The sequence below is a fragment of the Pelobates fuscus genome, chromosome 7, assembly GCF_036172605.1.
Source record: "Pelobates fuscus isolate aPelFus1 chromosome 7, aPelFus1.pri, whole genome shotgun sequence".
NCBI classification, from domain to species: Eukaryota; Metazoa; Chordata; class Amphibia; order Anura; family Pelobatidae; genus Pelobates; species Pelobates fuscus.
The window spans coordinates 105,182,877-105,196,438 of NC_086323.1; the positions used below are offsets into that span (position 1 = coordinate 105,182,877).

Below are 13,562 nucleotides of genomic sequence, written 5' to 3' on the forward strand. Positions count from 1 at the left end.
TCACCATGCTTGCTGCGCTGTCCTCCCCAAAAGTTATTTTTAAAGACTGATTCTTGCAGTCATTAACTACATGTCACAGAATCCCTTTCACCTCCCAAAAAGTGGTTAATCCCACCCTCTTTTCCTGAGAGTTTCATCGTTTATTTTCAGTCCTTTTCTTTGATCTCTTCCCTCCAGTCATACTACAACACTCTGTAAAAAGTGACCAGTTAGGTTTGGTTTCTGGGTAGATTGGACAGGATGGCTTGGGAAAACACAAACTTCATGGTTACACCTAGATGTTAATTACTCTGATCTTGTGATCTCCTAATAACATGCATGGAAAACTTGTTGGCAGGAGAACTGCTGGAGGGATGTAAGCTATTGTTGCTTTAGCTGGGTGCTGTAAAATGCAATTGAAAGCTTTCATCATTATCACAGTTATCAAGTAGATGACCCCAAGTTTTGAAACCAGTCATATGCACAGAGAGTTACATATAATATGTAGATATAATATATACAATGTTTTGCATATCAATTTCTTACACTTAAGGTAAAGTGCTGACTTTATTGTTGTAACCACATTGTTGAAAAAAGTGTAGCTCAAATAATTACTTGTCACTGACCAGTCACAGAAAAAAATAACAATAATCAAAAGACACCATTGAAGCCGTTATTATGCTGTGTTACAAACTGCTAAAACATTTAAATCATGGGAAGATATATAAGTAGCTAATTTCACTTTTTAAGTCAAACATGTAACGTGTTTCTGATTTTTTTTTTTCTATTTGTTATACTGTTAAATCCGAGCAATAAACAAGTTGTCAAATTCAATAGTAAGTATAAAAAATCTATTGTGAATGGTTTTCTACATCAGGTCCATATGCATATTTCTTTTTTGGCAACCTGATACAGATTTATTGAAAGTGGTGTAAATTATTAGTGATTATATGGAATAATTTATCTCTCAGTCATTCTGCAAAATAAAGGTTGCAAAATTATTTGTGTAGAAGGTCAGGTATCACCTATTGAATATAAGAATATAGTGATCTTTACACTATAATTTTCTATATCAATTTAGATATTTTCCCAACAATTATTTTGTGACAGGAAGCTATGGTTCATTAGAGCAGCTCTGTCCCACCCCTCTCTCCTCGCCCCCATCCACGGGCTGTATGGAAATTGGCTCTGTCTATTTAGGGTCCCACAGTCTGTTAGCATTAGTCTATCCAACATATGCCTTTGCCAATATCTTGTGTTACAGTGCCATATAAGGGAACTGACCATTTCAGATTTTACAGTTATAATTTTAATAGATGGATTTGATGGGCCTATGTCTCATTTTGGGGCATTGTAGTAGTTTAACTGTTTAAATTACACCATAAATGCATACCATTTGCAAAAGTGGACATCAGAAACTATGCCATGTGGTATATTTTCCACCAGTTTCATTGGTATTATTTTTATGTTTTTTACCTATACATTGCAATTTAGCAATTTATTTTGTTAACATGATCTGGGCTACTGTATTCAAAATCACTAAATTGTGCTCAGCTATATTTCCTGAGTACAGAATTACACCCTTTGCATACGCTTGCCAAGTTTTTGTGAAAATGCAGGTCTGTATTTCCTTGCTTATTGCATCAAAACGAATCCCTTACTGATTTCAGCACAGGGAATCTCCCTTGTTGACATCACAGAGGGATTTCCTTGCTTAGATCAGTATAGGGAATCCTTTACAGTGCAAAGCAGATAGCCAAAAGGGAGTTATGAAGACTATAATTACCTGGCCTGTTTTAAAATGCAGAGAAATGGAAATTAGTGATTAGAACATGATAAAAGAGATCAATTTCTCAGTGGATGGAGATTTTTTGGGTTTCCCTGAGACAGTTCACCTGAAATGGTGTCCATCTTAAGTTGGAAATAGCAATTTATTTTCTGAGTTAAAGACCATGGAACAATTCAAGTAATTAAGATACAGGTCGGAGTGAAACTTTTTAATGCACATGTCAATGTTACCCTTGTTTGGTGTTTAGCAATCTCAATCATTACTTTTTGTCTGTGCTTTTTCATTTTTTTTTTTACTTGACTATAGCCAGGGCATTTTACATGCTCTTAGTAATGATGGAATCTGTGAAAAGTATATGCACAACATTCATATTTTCATATTTTCAGGAAAGCTTCCCTGTGAATCATACATCATTAGATATATTATACCAAGAAGTGAACCAATTACCAACTTAAAGAGACACTCCAGGCAGTTTAATAAGTTTGGACAGATAGGATTAGGAAACCGCGCCCTGGACAGTGTGATAGAAATAAATCGTATACGTACACAAGTGTATATGCAATGGTCTATGTCCAATTGACCTCAAAGTAAAAAAACATAGAAGAAACAATAGTGCAATATCGTAAAAATATAACAAGCGGGTTTTGTGAATAATTTTAAAGTGGTTTCACTCACATTTCCCAGAGCTATCCCAGGGAAATGTGAGTGAAACCACTTTAAAAGTGGATTGACAGACATTGTGGGCGTGTCATTACTGATTCCCATAGAGAATCACTGGAGCATGGCCATTGGTGGACAGTCTGGCCGAAATACCGGAAGCAGGAAGAAAGCAAAAAGGTTAAATGACATTAAATCAGAGTAGGGGCAGAAAATCTGATCAAAGTAAAGATTAAAACAGGTACTTCTAAAGCAAATATGGATAATATTTAGGGGGGAAAAGCATTTACGGTTTACTGTTGGGGGAGAGAAAAAAAAAAAGATATGCATTTTTTTAACCTATACAGTTCCTTTAAATAAAATAATCTGTTGATAAATATTGAATGCGGGATTATAATTTCCTTATTAAAATAAAATGTAAGAACTGCTTAAAGTATAGTGCTATCAGATGAAAATGTATCATGATCACTTCAATAAAGGGTTGCCTCCACCCTTACTGGATGCTGTGTTGATTTCACATTCCATTTCTGATCAATGCATATGTTTTGGAGTAAGGGAATATTTGATCCAAAATGAGAGTAGAATCATTCAGGAAGCACTAGATCGAGCCACTTTCTTTTTGTATTGAGCTAGACTAAATAAAGTGCTGGTACTAGATGGGAGGTTATAGGAGGTGGGAACAGCATTCTGCTCAGGTAGGGTGGGAGCTTCCCAGAAAAGCTCTTAAACACAAGGCTGGAAAGATGAAGGGTGTGTCTGGATTAAAGCGAAAGCCAGTTACCTCTCTTAGCATGTCACAATAATGGGTCATGTAATTACATTGTAGCACAAAGCAGCAGAACAAGTTATGCAATGTAGTAAGTTTATTAAGGTGGGTTTGCTGTGAAGGTGCATATACTACATCCCCATAATCAATGACAGGCATTAGCATTTGCTGTACAATAGTTTCCTTTACTGTGTGACTTAGGTAGGATTTGTTTCTGTAAAGATCACCTAGTTTTCGATAAAGTTTTGATTCACGTTTTTCTATGTGGAGGCCAAAAGATAGATTGGGGTCTAGGAACATACCCAAATATTTGAAAGAGTGGACTACGGTCAGTGTGTTATTTGATTTTGTTTAATGCAAAGATGAGAATTTTGTCATTTGTGTAATTTAGATTATGTTAATCTTACATGTTTTACTATGTGTCATGTTAAGTATATGTTCCCGTAAACACCAGAATGCAAACTTTATTATACCTAAAAATATATGTTTACATGCACAGGGCCATGTGCCGCTGGTGTTGTTGGAATTAAGATGCCGAGATATTGTCTGTTTGGCGACACTGTGAATACAGCATCAAGGATGGAATCTACTGGCCTGCGTAAGATTTTTAAGATGATAAATCATGTTTTATCTGTTTAAAGTCGGAATGCCATGTAATTGCTTTTTACTGCAGAACTAACATGCTTAACATTTCAAGCCTTTAAATATGTCGTAGAACAACTTGTGACCCTGGAAATATCTAGTCTGACCTCCTCTTCCCATCTATAAGTAGAAACTAAGGCCTTAAACAACTGAAAATGATCAATACATTACAAATGCTTTCAGACAATATTTTTTTTTCTTCTGAATTTACATTGGATTTAATGACAGCTGAAATTCTAGCACCTAAACCCAATAAAAGTGTTAGAAAAAACAAAGATGGATAAAACACTGATAGATTCGCTTCAGAAGCACATTTAGCAGCCTTTTTAAATTCATTGTCAGCTGATGGTCCCAGCCAATACATCCCATCCAAATAGAGACAAAATTAATATACCTATTGCAGAAAGGGAATAACTGGTTTAGATATAACAGAAGACGAGGCTGGACAGTTTGCGATTAGGTGACCCACATAAGTACATAGTCAGGTCACTGGCATCAAGACACAGACAGTTTGTTATCTCATACAGCACCTGCTATCAGTTCATACACAGCACTGTTCACAATTATTAGTTTTTCTTGTATGAAAGTGTAACATATTTTGCACCTCCGCAGTGTTAGGTATGTTGTATAAATCAATCTCAATTATAATTTTAACTTCAGGTTTTAGCACCAGAAAATAAAGGAATGTCCAAAGGGGTGTATACTTATGCAAAGAGCTGTAATTTTTGAGATATGCCACAATGAAGTAGCTTTATCAAGCGCATTAATAATACTGATTGTGTGGTATTAGTTTTCTTTTTCCCATCTTATTAATTTTGTCCTAGCTTATTAAATAAAATATGAAGGACTTATTTTGGTGCTGCTGGTTCTGATATTTAAAAAAAAAAAACATTGGTAGTATGTAATCAATACGTATTAGATTGTTCTTTTTAGTTTTCTGATTATTATTGCATTTTGATAATAACTTAATAACTAATAACTTAATGTTCATTTTGTGTGTGGACATTGACAGAAAAATATATTTCTTGTAAGTGATAACATTTTATTGCTTTGTTTATTTACATTTTATTTTAACCCCTAACATTTTATTTACCATTATCAATATTTGTCATATTTATCAAGTATTGTACACATAAGTGTATTAAATATATAAAATTCTCATGTATCCATTTCTATAACAGCATTACGAATTCATGTAAGTAAATCAACAGTATCCATTCTGAAACGGACTGATTGTGGTTTCCAGTATGAAGCAAGAGGGGAGACTTACCTTAAGGTAAAAAAAAAAAAGCCCAAAGGTTAATTGTAATTTTCATAAAAAATGAAGGCATAGATGTTTATTCACAAAGGATTATTGTAACTTGATCTTGAATATAAAAACAACCATTATGGAAAGCCTGCCACATACAAACAACCTGCCAATGTATGCAGGGCAGTCTTTAATATGGATTGGACCCTGGGCAAACATTTGCTTGGGCCCCCTGAACCCTGTCGTCCCCTCCCTGGCATGCAGTCATGCCCCCCACCCCAACGCAGAGGCGGACGTAAAGTAGAGAGGGCTCTGGTGCATTAATTATTTTGGGCAAGAGGGGGCAAAAGGTAGATCCCCATCTGTCATGCAACTCCAACAATGCTTTGACAGCTGGGGCGCTACCATTTTCCCATGCATTCAGGGTTGTATTTAGCACTGAGCAGTATTTGTGTGTTTGAGTGTAAGCATGTTTTTGTATGGAGTATGTTTGTGTGAATGTAGGGGTGTGTTTGTATGTGGAGATGGCATTTAAATGCAAGTATGCATTTATGTGTAGTGTTGGTTTATGAATACACTGGTGTGTTTATATATAATTTTGTTGTTTAAAAAAAGAGGTGTGTTTATATGTAGTGTTGAAGTTTGAATGCAGGTGTGTATTTGCGTGTAGTGTTGAATGCTGAGATGTATGCACAAATACACATGCACTGTCACAAACACACACACACTGTGATACACATACACACACAGAAACACTTGCAGATACAGATATACACAATCATACAGATACAGCTATACAGACACATTTACACACATTGACACACACACATGCAGACACACAGATGCACACACGCACACACACTGACAACATAAAGATACACAGACACACACAATGACAACATACAGACACACAGATACATAACCTGAGAAATGCAGATACAAACACTGACACACATGCAGATACACACATTGGCTACATACAGATACATGCACAGGTATACACACTGGCACACACACATACATACATACTGACAACATACAGATACACACTGACAGACAGACATACTGACACTGTGACAGACAGACATACTGACACATACACAGACATACTGACTGGCACACCGACATACATACAGACACACAAACTGACCCACACAGACATACTGACATACACACAGACATACATACTGACACACACACAGACATACATACTGACACACACACAGACATACAAACTGACACACAGATATATATACATACTGACACATACATACTGACACACACAGACATACTGACACACACACACAGACATACATACTGACACACACACACAGACATACATACTGACACACACACACAGACATACATACTGACACACACACACACACATACATACTGACACACACACACACAGACATACTGACACACACACACACAGACACACAGACACACTGACACACACACAGACACACTGACACACACACAGACACACTGACACACACACACACACAGACACACTGACACACACACACACAGACATACTGACACACACACACACAGACATACTGACACACACACACAGACATACTGACACACACACACACAGACATACTGACACACACACACACAGACATACTGACACACACACACACAGACATACTGACACACACACACAGACATACTGACACACACACACACAGACATACTGACACACACACACACACACATACTGACACACACACACACACACACATACTGACACACACACAGACATACTGACACACACACACACAGACATACTGACAGACACACACACAGACATACTGACACACACACACACAGACATACTGACACACACACACACATACTGACACACACACACACATACTGACACACACACAGACATACTGACACACACACACACAGACATACTGACACACACACACACAGACATACTGACACACACACACACAGACAGACACTCTTCAGTTTCCTACCTTTGAAAGAGGCTTCCTTCCCTGGGGTCCAGTGTGCTGGCTGGGGTAGTTGGGAGTTGGGGGTCTGTCTCTCCTTGCTCCCCCTCCTCTCTGGATGCTGGCTCAGCAGCCTCCCGCGCGGCCCGATGTCTTTGAGGTGGGAGGAAGTGATTTGCGGACGTCACTTCCTCCCATGCAGCCGTTAAGCAAGGGCCCGGTCGCGCGGTTAAAGAGCCACAGCGCCGACCGGACCCCTGCTGGAATATGTTCACTGGGTGGCCCTAAGGGTATGGGCCACCCGGTGGGCCCCCTTAGTGTGCGGGCCCCGGTGCAGCCGCAATACTAGCACCGCGGGCCCATTAGGTTTGGAAATATTTAAAAAAAAAAAAAATTTATTGCAGGCGGCGGGGCCCACAGGGCAGCTGCTTTGGGCCCCCCATGAGTAACTGGGCCCAGGGCAGCTGCCCCGTTTGCCCCTCCATAAAGACAGCCCTGAATGTATGATTAAACATGTAGATTAAGGGATTTACCTACCTTTCTGAGTACTTAAGACATATTTACCTTGCTGTTGGCGCAAATGCACTTCAGTTTGTTTTTTACACTGATAGATGACAAACATCAAAAGTTAAACTAAAACTTTTGCTCTCAATGTCAAAGCCACTCTAATCCACAAACAACACTCCGGAAGTAGTGCCCTAATATTGCTCTCCATGCACATTGGTAGGTGGAGAATGATACCAAGCAATTGATACCAAGTGACTGATACTGACCATTATGTAGGGCATATTTCCAATGTTGTTGGTAAATTTTAATGATGATCCGTTACGCGCTGAAATAGCTAGTGGGAAATTGTATGTATTTTTTGACCCTCTGTCACTTAATGTTAGTGCGAAGAGAGATCTCGAATTACCAGTTATGAAAAGGGACAGATTTACAAGTCACGTGGGTACACAATTCTTTGCCCCCTCACACATTAAAAATGAATAGGCAGATAAAGTGAGCTTTATAAATGTAACTGAACATTGCAGGCATAAAACATCTAGATGTTTGTACATATGACTGCTTGCAATGTATTTGAGTTTTTATCTGTGAGTATAGTGAATAGATACAATAAATACAAGATAGAAGAAGGTGTTAGAAGAGTTTAGGGTAATGGGAGGTTTAGAGAGGCGTTAATTTCACATACTTGGAGTTATAGAAGGATTAAAGCTTAAGATGGGTTATAGTTCTGGTATAAAGAGTGTTTGGGATTATTTGGTGTAGGTTCAGAGTGGAGTTAAATTTATTATTGGAGTACAGAGGGTGTTTAGTTTTTAAGAGAAAGTAAACCTAGGATTAAGCTAGAGAGGTTATTTTCAGGTTTAAGCTTTGAGTACCTAAATTTGGCAATAAAGAAATGGTTTGTTTAGGTTTTGGGAGAGGTTAGCTTTAGAGTTAGTGAAAAGGGTATTTAGGGCATGTGGAAGGGTTATTTGCAAAGTATGCCTTGATCTTCTGTGTCTTCTGTAGTAAAGTCACCATGATATGATTGATTGTTAAATTGCAGTAGCTGTTATACAGTGTGCTTCATTCAATTCTGTTCTATGCCATACAGTGTTATGCATCACTCAATGCTGCCCCTGCTCCTCCCATAAAGCACTTTGTATGTGAGAGGCTGTTAGCGGGCAGGTCGGAAGTGATCCCTTCCCCTTTCTGTAGAACCTCAAACACAGACACTGAAATCGATGAGTTTTACACCTCATCAGTCCACGTAAGCTTCAAAAAGGCACATGGGCCAAATGGAAAATCTGGCCCTGTTTGTTAAACATTAACATTTGTAGCATGGAAAAATTGGTAGTCTCTAACGATAGCAACAGCCATTCTAGCAGCTAGTGCCTTGTCGCTAAATTAATTTGACAAGCATAGGAATGAGCCCAAAGGCTATTAAAATACCACAAAACTGCAATTGCTCCTAAATTCATAGATATCTATAAGCAGGGTGAGTTACGGTCTATGCATATATATTATTTTTAAAGACAATGGCCATTTTCCTGCCTGCACTAGTTTTGACCAATGATTATTTGCATTTTTCTTGGAAATTAGTTTTTTCATCATATTTATTTATCTACTTTAATTTTTAGGGTAAGGGCACTGAGACTACATATTGGTTGACCGGCGAGATGGAACAAAAATACAACATACCTACACCTCCATCAGCGTAAGTAAACTGATGAAAAAGTATAATAAATATATATTTATTTATTTTTTTATCAATTAAAATACGATTTGCTGAGAATTTCAAATAATGCATTGGATAGCTAGAAATTATTTATTAATTTATTTATATTGCAATTAATACAATAATGGTGAACACGAAAAAAATGAAATTCATAAATACCATAAAAGAACTCAAAACAGAGCATTTTAATCTATATATTTACAGTTGTAATCTAAATTATTCAAACCCACCTTGAAAATCAGGTTTATTGTCAAAATTTACAGACAAAAACAGTCTACACCCAGACTGCAGTCTCTTTGTTCCATTTCTATATATCCAATGTGGAGGAGTACTCTGAAGTTTCTTTCATCATAGAAGAAGGTAGTAGGTGCCGTCTTTAAGGCCCTGATGTCTTCTGCGTTTAGAGCCTTTATCGACAAAAGGCTCTAACAAATGTGAGTTTTTCTAACACTCACTTTTGTGCATATATATATATATATATATATATATACACACACACAATTTATATTTTGAAACAATATTGTACTACTTGTATATATTTTCTTCTTCTCTTACATAATCCCACATATATATATATTGAGGGGTAAGTGTTAAATACTATAAGCGCTGCACTGGTGCTCTTTTGCTGTTATGACCGGCTGTAAATGAGATACATTGCCAGACACCAGCCTCTGGCAGTGTTCCTGAGAAATCTTAGCCTGTTGCTCATGAGCAATGGCTTCCAGACAGGGCCGGACTGGGAAGAATATTTGTCCCGGGCATTTTTTAATCACAGCGGCCCTCTGAAAAAGGGGCGGGGCCATATAGGGTGTGGTTTGTCATCACCAATGACAAGCACGCCCCATCACAAAGTGAGCATGTTGGTTCAAGGCTCTTCCAGGGCAGACCATGCGCAGAGCTCTGCTGAAGAGCTCTAGCATGATGAAATTTAACAACATGCTTGCACTGTGTTTGCTTGAAACTTGTCTCTGGAGGTGTGTGTGTAGGTGGTGCAGTGTGTATTTGAAGGACCCAGAGTTTATGTATAGGAGATTTAGTGTGTGTGTGTGTGTGTGTGTGTGTGTAAGGGATCTTGTGTGTGTGTGTGTAATGTAATGTGTTTAGGGGTGCAGTATGTGTGTGAGGGGTGCAGTGAGTGTGTGAGGGGTTCTGTAGTACATATAAATATACGTTGGAAGTATTGTGTGTATGTGATTGGTGCAGTGTGTTAAAGGGGCGTTGTGTGTATGTGAGAGGTGCAGTGTGTATGGTTATATCCCTATTACTTATCTCTCTGTATATACCCTTCTTTTTATATATTTTTTCCTGTGTGCTTTGTTCTCACCATTTAGCATATCTCTCACTATTCCTTTTATGTTTTAGTTTTTGCTTCTGGAAGATCACACAAGGTTCTGTCGCAACCAGTGCTGTATATACTTTCATGAGGGCTTAAACACATAAAGGGGGAGATTGCTATCTCTTCAGTTAGTTCACGTACTGCCAATCCATACCCATTATGAACTAGTGTGGTATGCTTTATTATTAACTATCTATTAGTAAGCATCTCACTCAGGGCTGTCCCCCCCCCCCCCCCCCCCCCCCCCCCCCCCATATCAGGCTACACTGTTTAATTTGTCCTAGTACTTTTTAGAGTTACTATTAAAGTTATTTTGTTATTTATTATTTTCTCCTTTAAGATCTTATTGGAGTGGATTGGAAATTTAACCTTGTGGTCACTTTCTATTCAAGTGACACCTTTGGTTCTCTACTATTTTCTGCATCTCCTCTTGACACACAAATCAAACACCCAATGTGATGATATGTGGTCAGAACACAGCTAAATAGAGCGATAAAATTAAGTATAGGATGTTACTTATATACGTTTTCATACCTTCATAACGATTACCACCCATTTCCATAAACAAGTCAATTATGATTTGTTTGTGCAAATATGTACAAAGAAACTTCTAATTGAATGGAATCACAAATGAGGTGGAGTTATGTATGGGACTTTGGATTAAATACATAATGTCTTTCTAATTTCTATGAGTGATATCTCAGCAAATATTACATTAAAGGACCACTAAAGGCACCCAGACCACTTCAGCTTAATGAAGTGGTCTGGATGCCAGGTCCATCTAGGGTTAACCCTGCCTGCTGTAAACATAGCCGTTTCATAGAAACGGCTATGTTTACATAAGGGTTAATCCAGCCTCTAGTGGCTGCCTCATTGACAGCCGCTAGAGGCGCTTCCGCGCTTCTCACTGTGACTTTCACAGTGAGAAGACGCCAGCGATGATGACCGAAGGAGGAGGAGAATCCCAAGCGCCAAGGGAGCCATGCGCTGGAGAAAGGTAAGATTTTAACCCCTTCCTCCAACTTCAGCCTGGCTGGAGGGGACCCTGAGGGCAGTTTGTTTTCCTGGCACTATAGTGGTCCTTTAATAGTTTATTCTCATTATACATAATACTAAGTGTCTGCTCCAGACATGTTGGCTGACTTAAATATGTAATAAAAAATCCAAAAATATGTATATGCTCTAAACAGGGAGAACCAGCAGCGTCTTCAGTCTGACTTTGCTGAGATGATCAAGGAATCACTGAAAAGAAGAGAAGCTGAGGGATTTAAAGACAGGCAGTTGACACGCGTGGCAAGCTACCGAAGTGGAACCTTGGAATATCTTCAACTTGAGACCAGCAACCCAGCCAGCACTTTCCTTTAACAGTCATGCTCTGTGACAGTCCACTTAGAAGAAGAGTGTCCTAACTAATACAATATTTAACACTATTACAGCTTTATTGTAGTTTTGGCCATACTCGCAGATGGCACTGCAAGGTTATCCAAAATAACTGACAAGTAAAGTAATAATTAGTGCATTACAACACTATGCCTAATCTTTTAAACATGAGTTTCTTAACTGGTCCGAAGCTGGAAGCATTTTTTTTGTGTGTGACACTAGAAGCACAATTGCACAAAATGTATTGTAAAGTTTTTGTTTTTTTTTTAAATGCTGCACTAAGTTAATATATTTTGGTGTTTTCAGCATATTAAAATTAATTATGTTGATTATATTTAAATGAGCACTATAGGCACTTTTTGTGTATAGATCATACCCCTGTAGTCTCACTGCTCAGTTCTCTGCCATTTAGGAGTCAAATCACTTTTGTTTCTGTTTATGCAGCCCTAACCACACCTCCCCTGGCTGTGACTCACACAGCCACCATTAAAAAAGGTAGTTTAAACACTAATGTCTTTTTACAGGAAGTGTTTAGGAAAACTGTGTAAGTCACATGCAGGGAGTTGGGACTAGGGCTGCATAAACAAACTGATTTAACTCCTAAATGGCAGAGGATTAAGCAATGGAGCAAGGGTATGATCTATATAAAATTATTTTGATGCCTATCGTGTCCCTTTAAGATTAAAATGCTTTAAATATATATTTCTATATCTACTAAGTTGGTGTTTTGACACAAAAGTTGCACAAGAATAGAAACGCAATGAGTAAACCAGCAAAATATGTGCAAATCCTCGGATCAGTATATATTATATATACTATATAGATCAATATAGTTTTATTTACAAAAAAACAGTAGAAATAATATTGATGTTGAAAATATTGACTAAATTTAGAGCACAAATGCACAGAGAACAAACCACTAGTGCAATGATGCTAAAAAAAATCTAATTGGAGTATGGAAAAAGAAATGGATCCACTCACATGGCACAGAGCTGTATCCAGACTCTGGTAGTGAAGCATTAGAGTTGCCATTAATAGTTAAATCAGTATGGCCATCTGGACCATGTTTTCTAGTCAATTGCCTAAAATATATCTAGAAATATGATGCAGTGCAGGTAAAAAATTACATAAAATAAATTATGAACAGTTTAAAAAATATATTTTAGGAATACCCCATATAAGGTAAACTCACAACTGTACATAAAATAGTACAAAAGAGTACAAAAAATATAGCCAAAGGCAGTTTCAGAATGTCCACCGCAATGTCACAATAATTAAGATGATAACTATTAAGTAATATATTTAAAGGGATACTATGGACACCAACAGAAGTTACTCTCATTTCAGGTAAATTATATTACTATATATAAGTTGGTGTTTAGTTGATCTGCACCATGATTATTCTCTTTCTTTTTGTGAGGAATTTCCTGGTGTAGCGTCATGTAATACTTTATTTGTAGCAAGGTTGTGAGTACGTAATTGTACTCGTTTAAGGAAGCTCTTGGATCACAATATATATAAATAAGCACCCAGCACTTTTTTTGCTTATTTGCTAGGCAATTGCTTTAAA

The 13,562-nt window shown here is 37.7% G+C and overlaps 1 protein-coding gene across 1 annotated transcript in view; it reads left to right on the plus strand.

Moving 5' to 3' along the window:
- The window catches only part of GUCY2C (guanylate cyclase 2C), a 103,632-nt gene extending 91,035 nt beyond the window's left edge, over positions 1-12,597 (plus strand). Inside the window, exons 24-27 of the mRNA XM_063427406.1 lie at positions 3,691-3,789; positions 5,015-5,109; positions 9,179-9,255; positions 11,803-12,597. Of these exons, the coding sequence (XP_063283476.1) occupies positions 3,691-3,789; positions 5,015-5,109; positions 9,179-9,255; positions 11,803-11,977 (446 nt within the window). The 3' untranslated portion in view covers positions 11,978-12,597. The remainder of the gene's footprint in view (positions 1-3,690; positions 3,790-5,014; positions 5,110-9,178; positions 9,256-11,802) is intronic.
- The last annotated feature ends 965 nt before the right edge of the window (positions 12,598-13,562 follow it).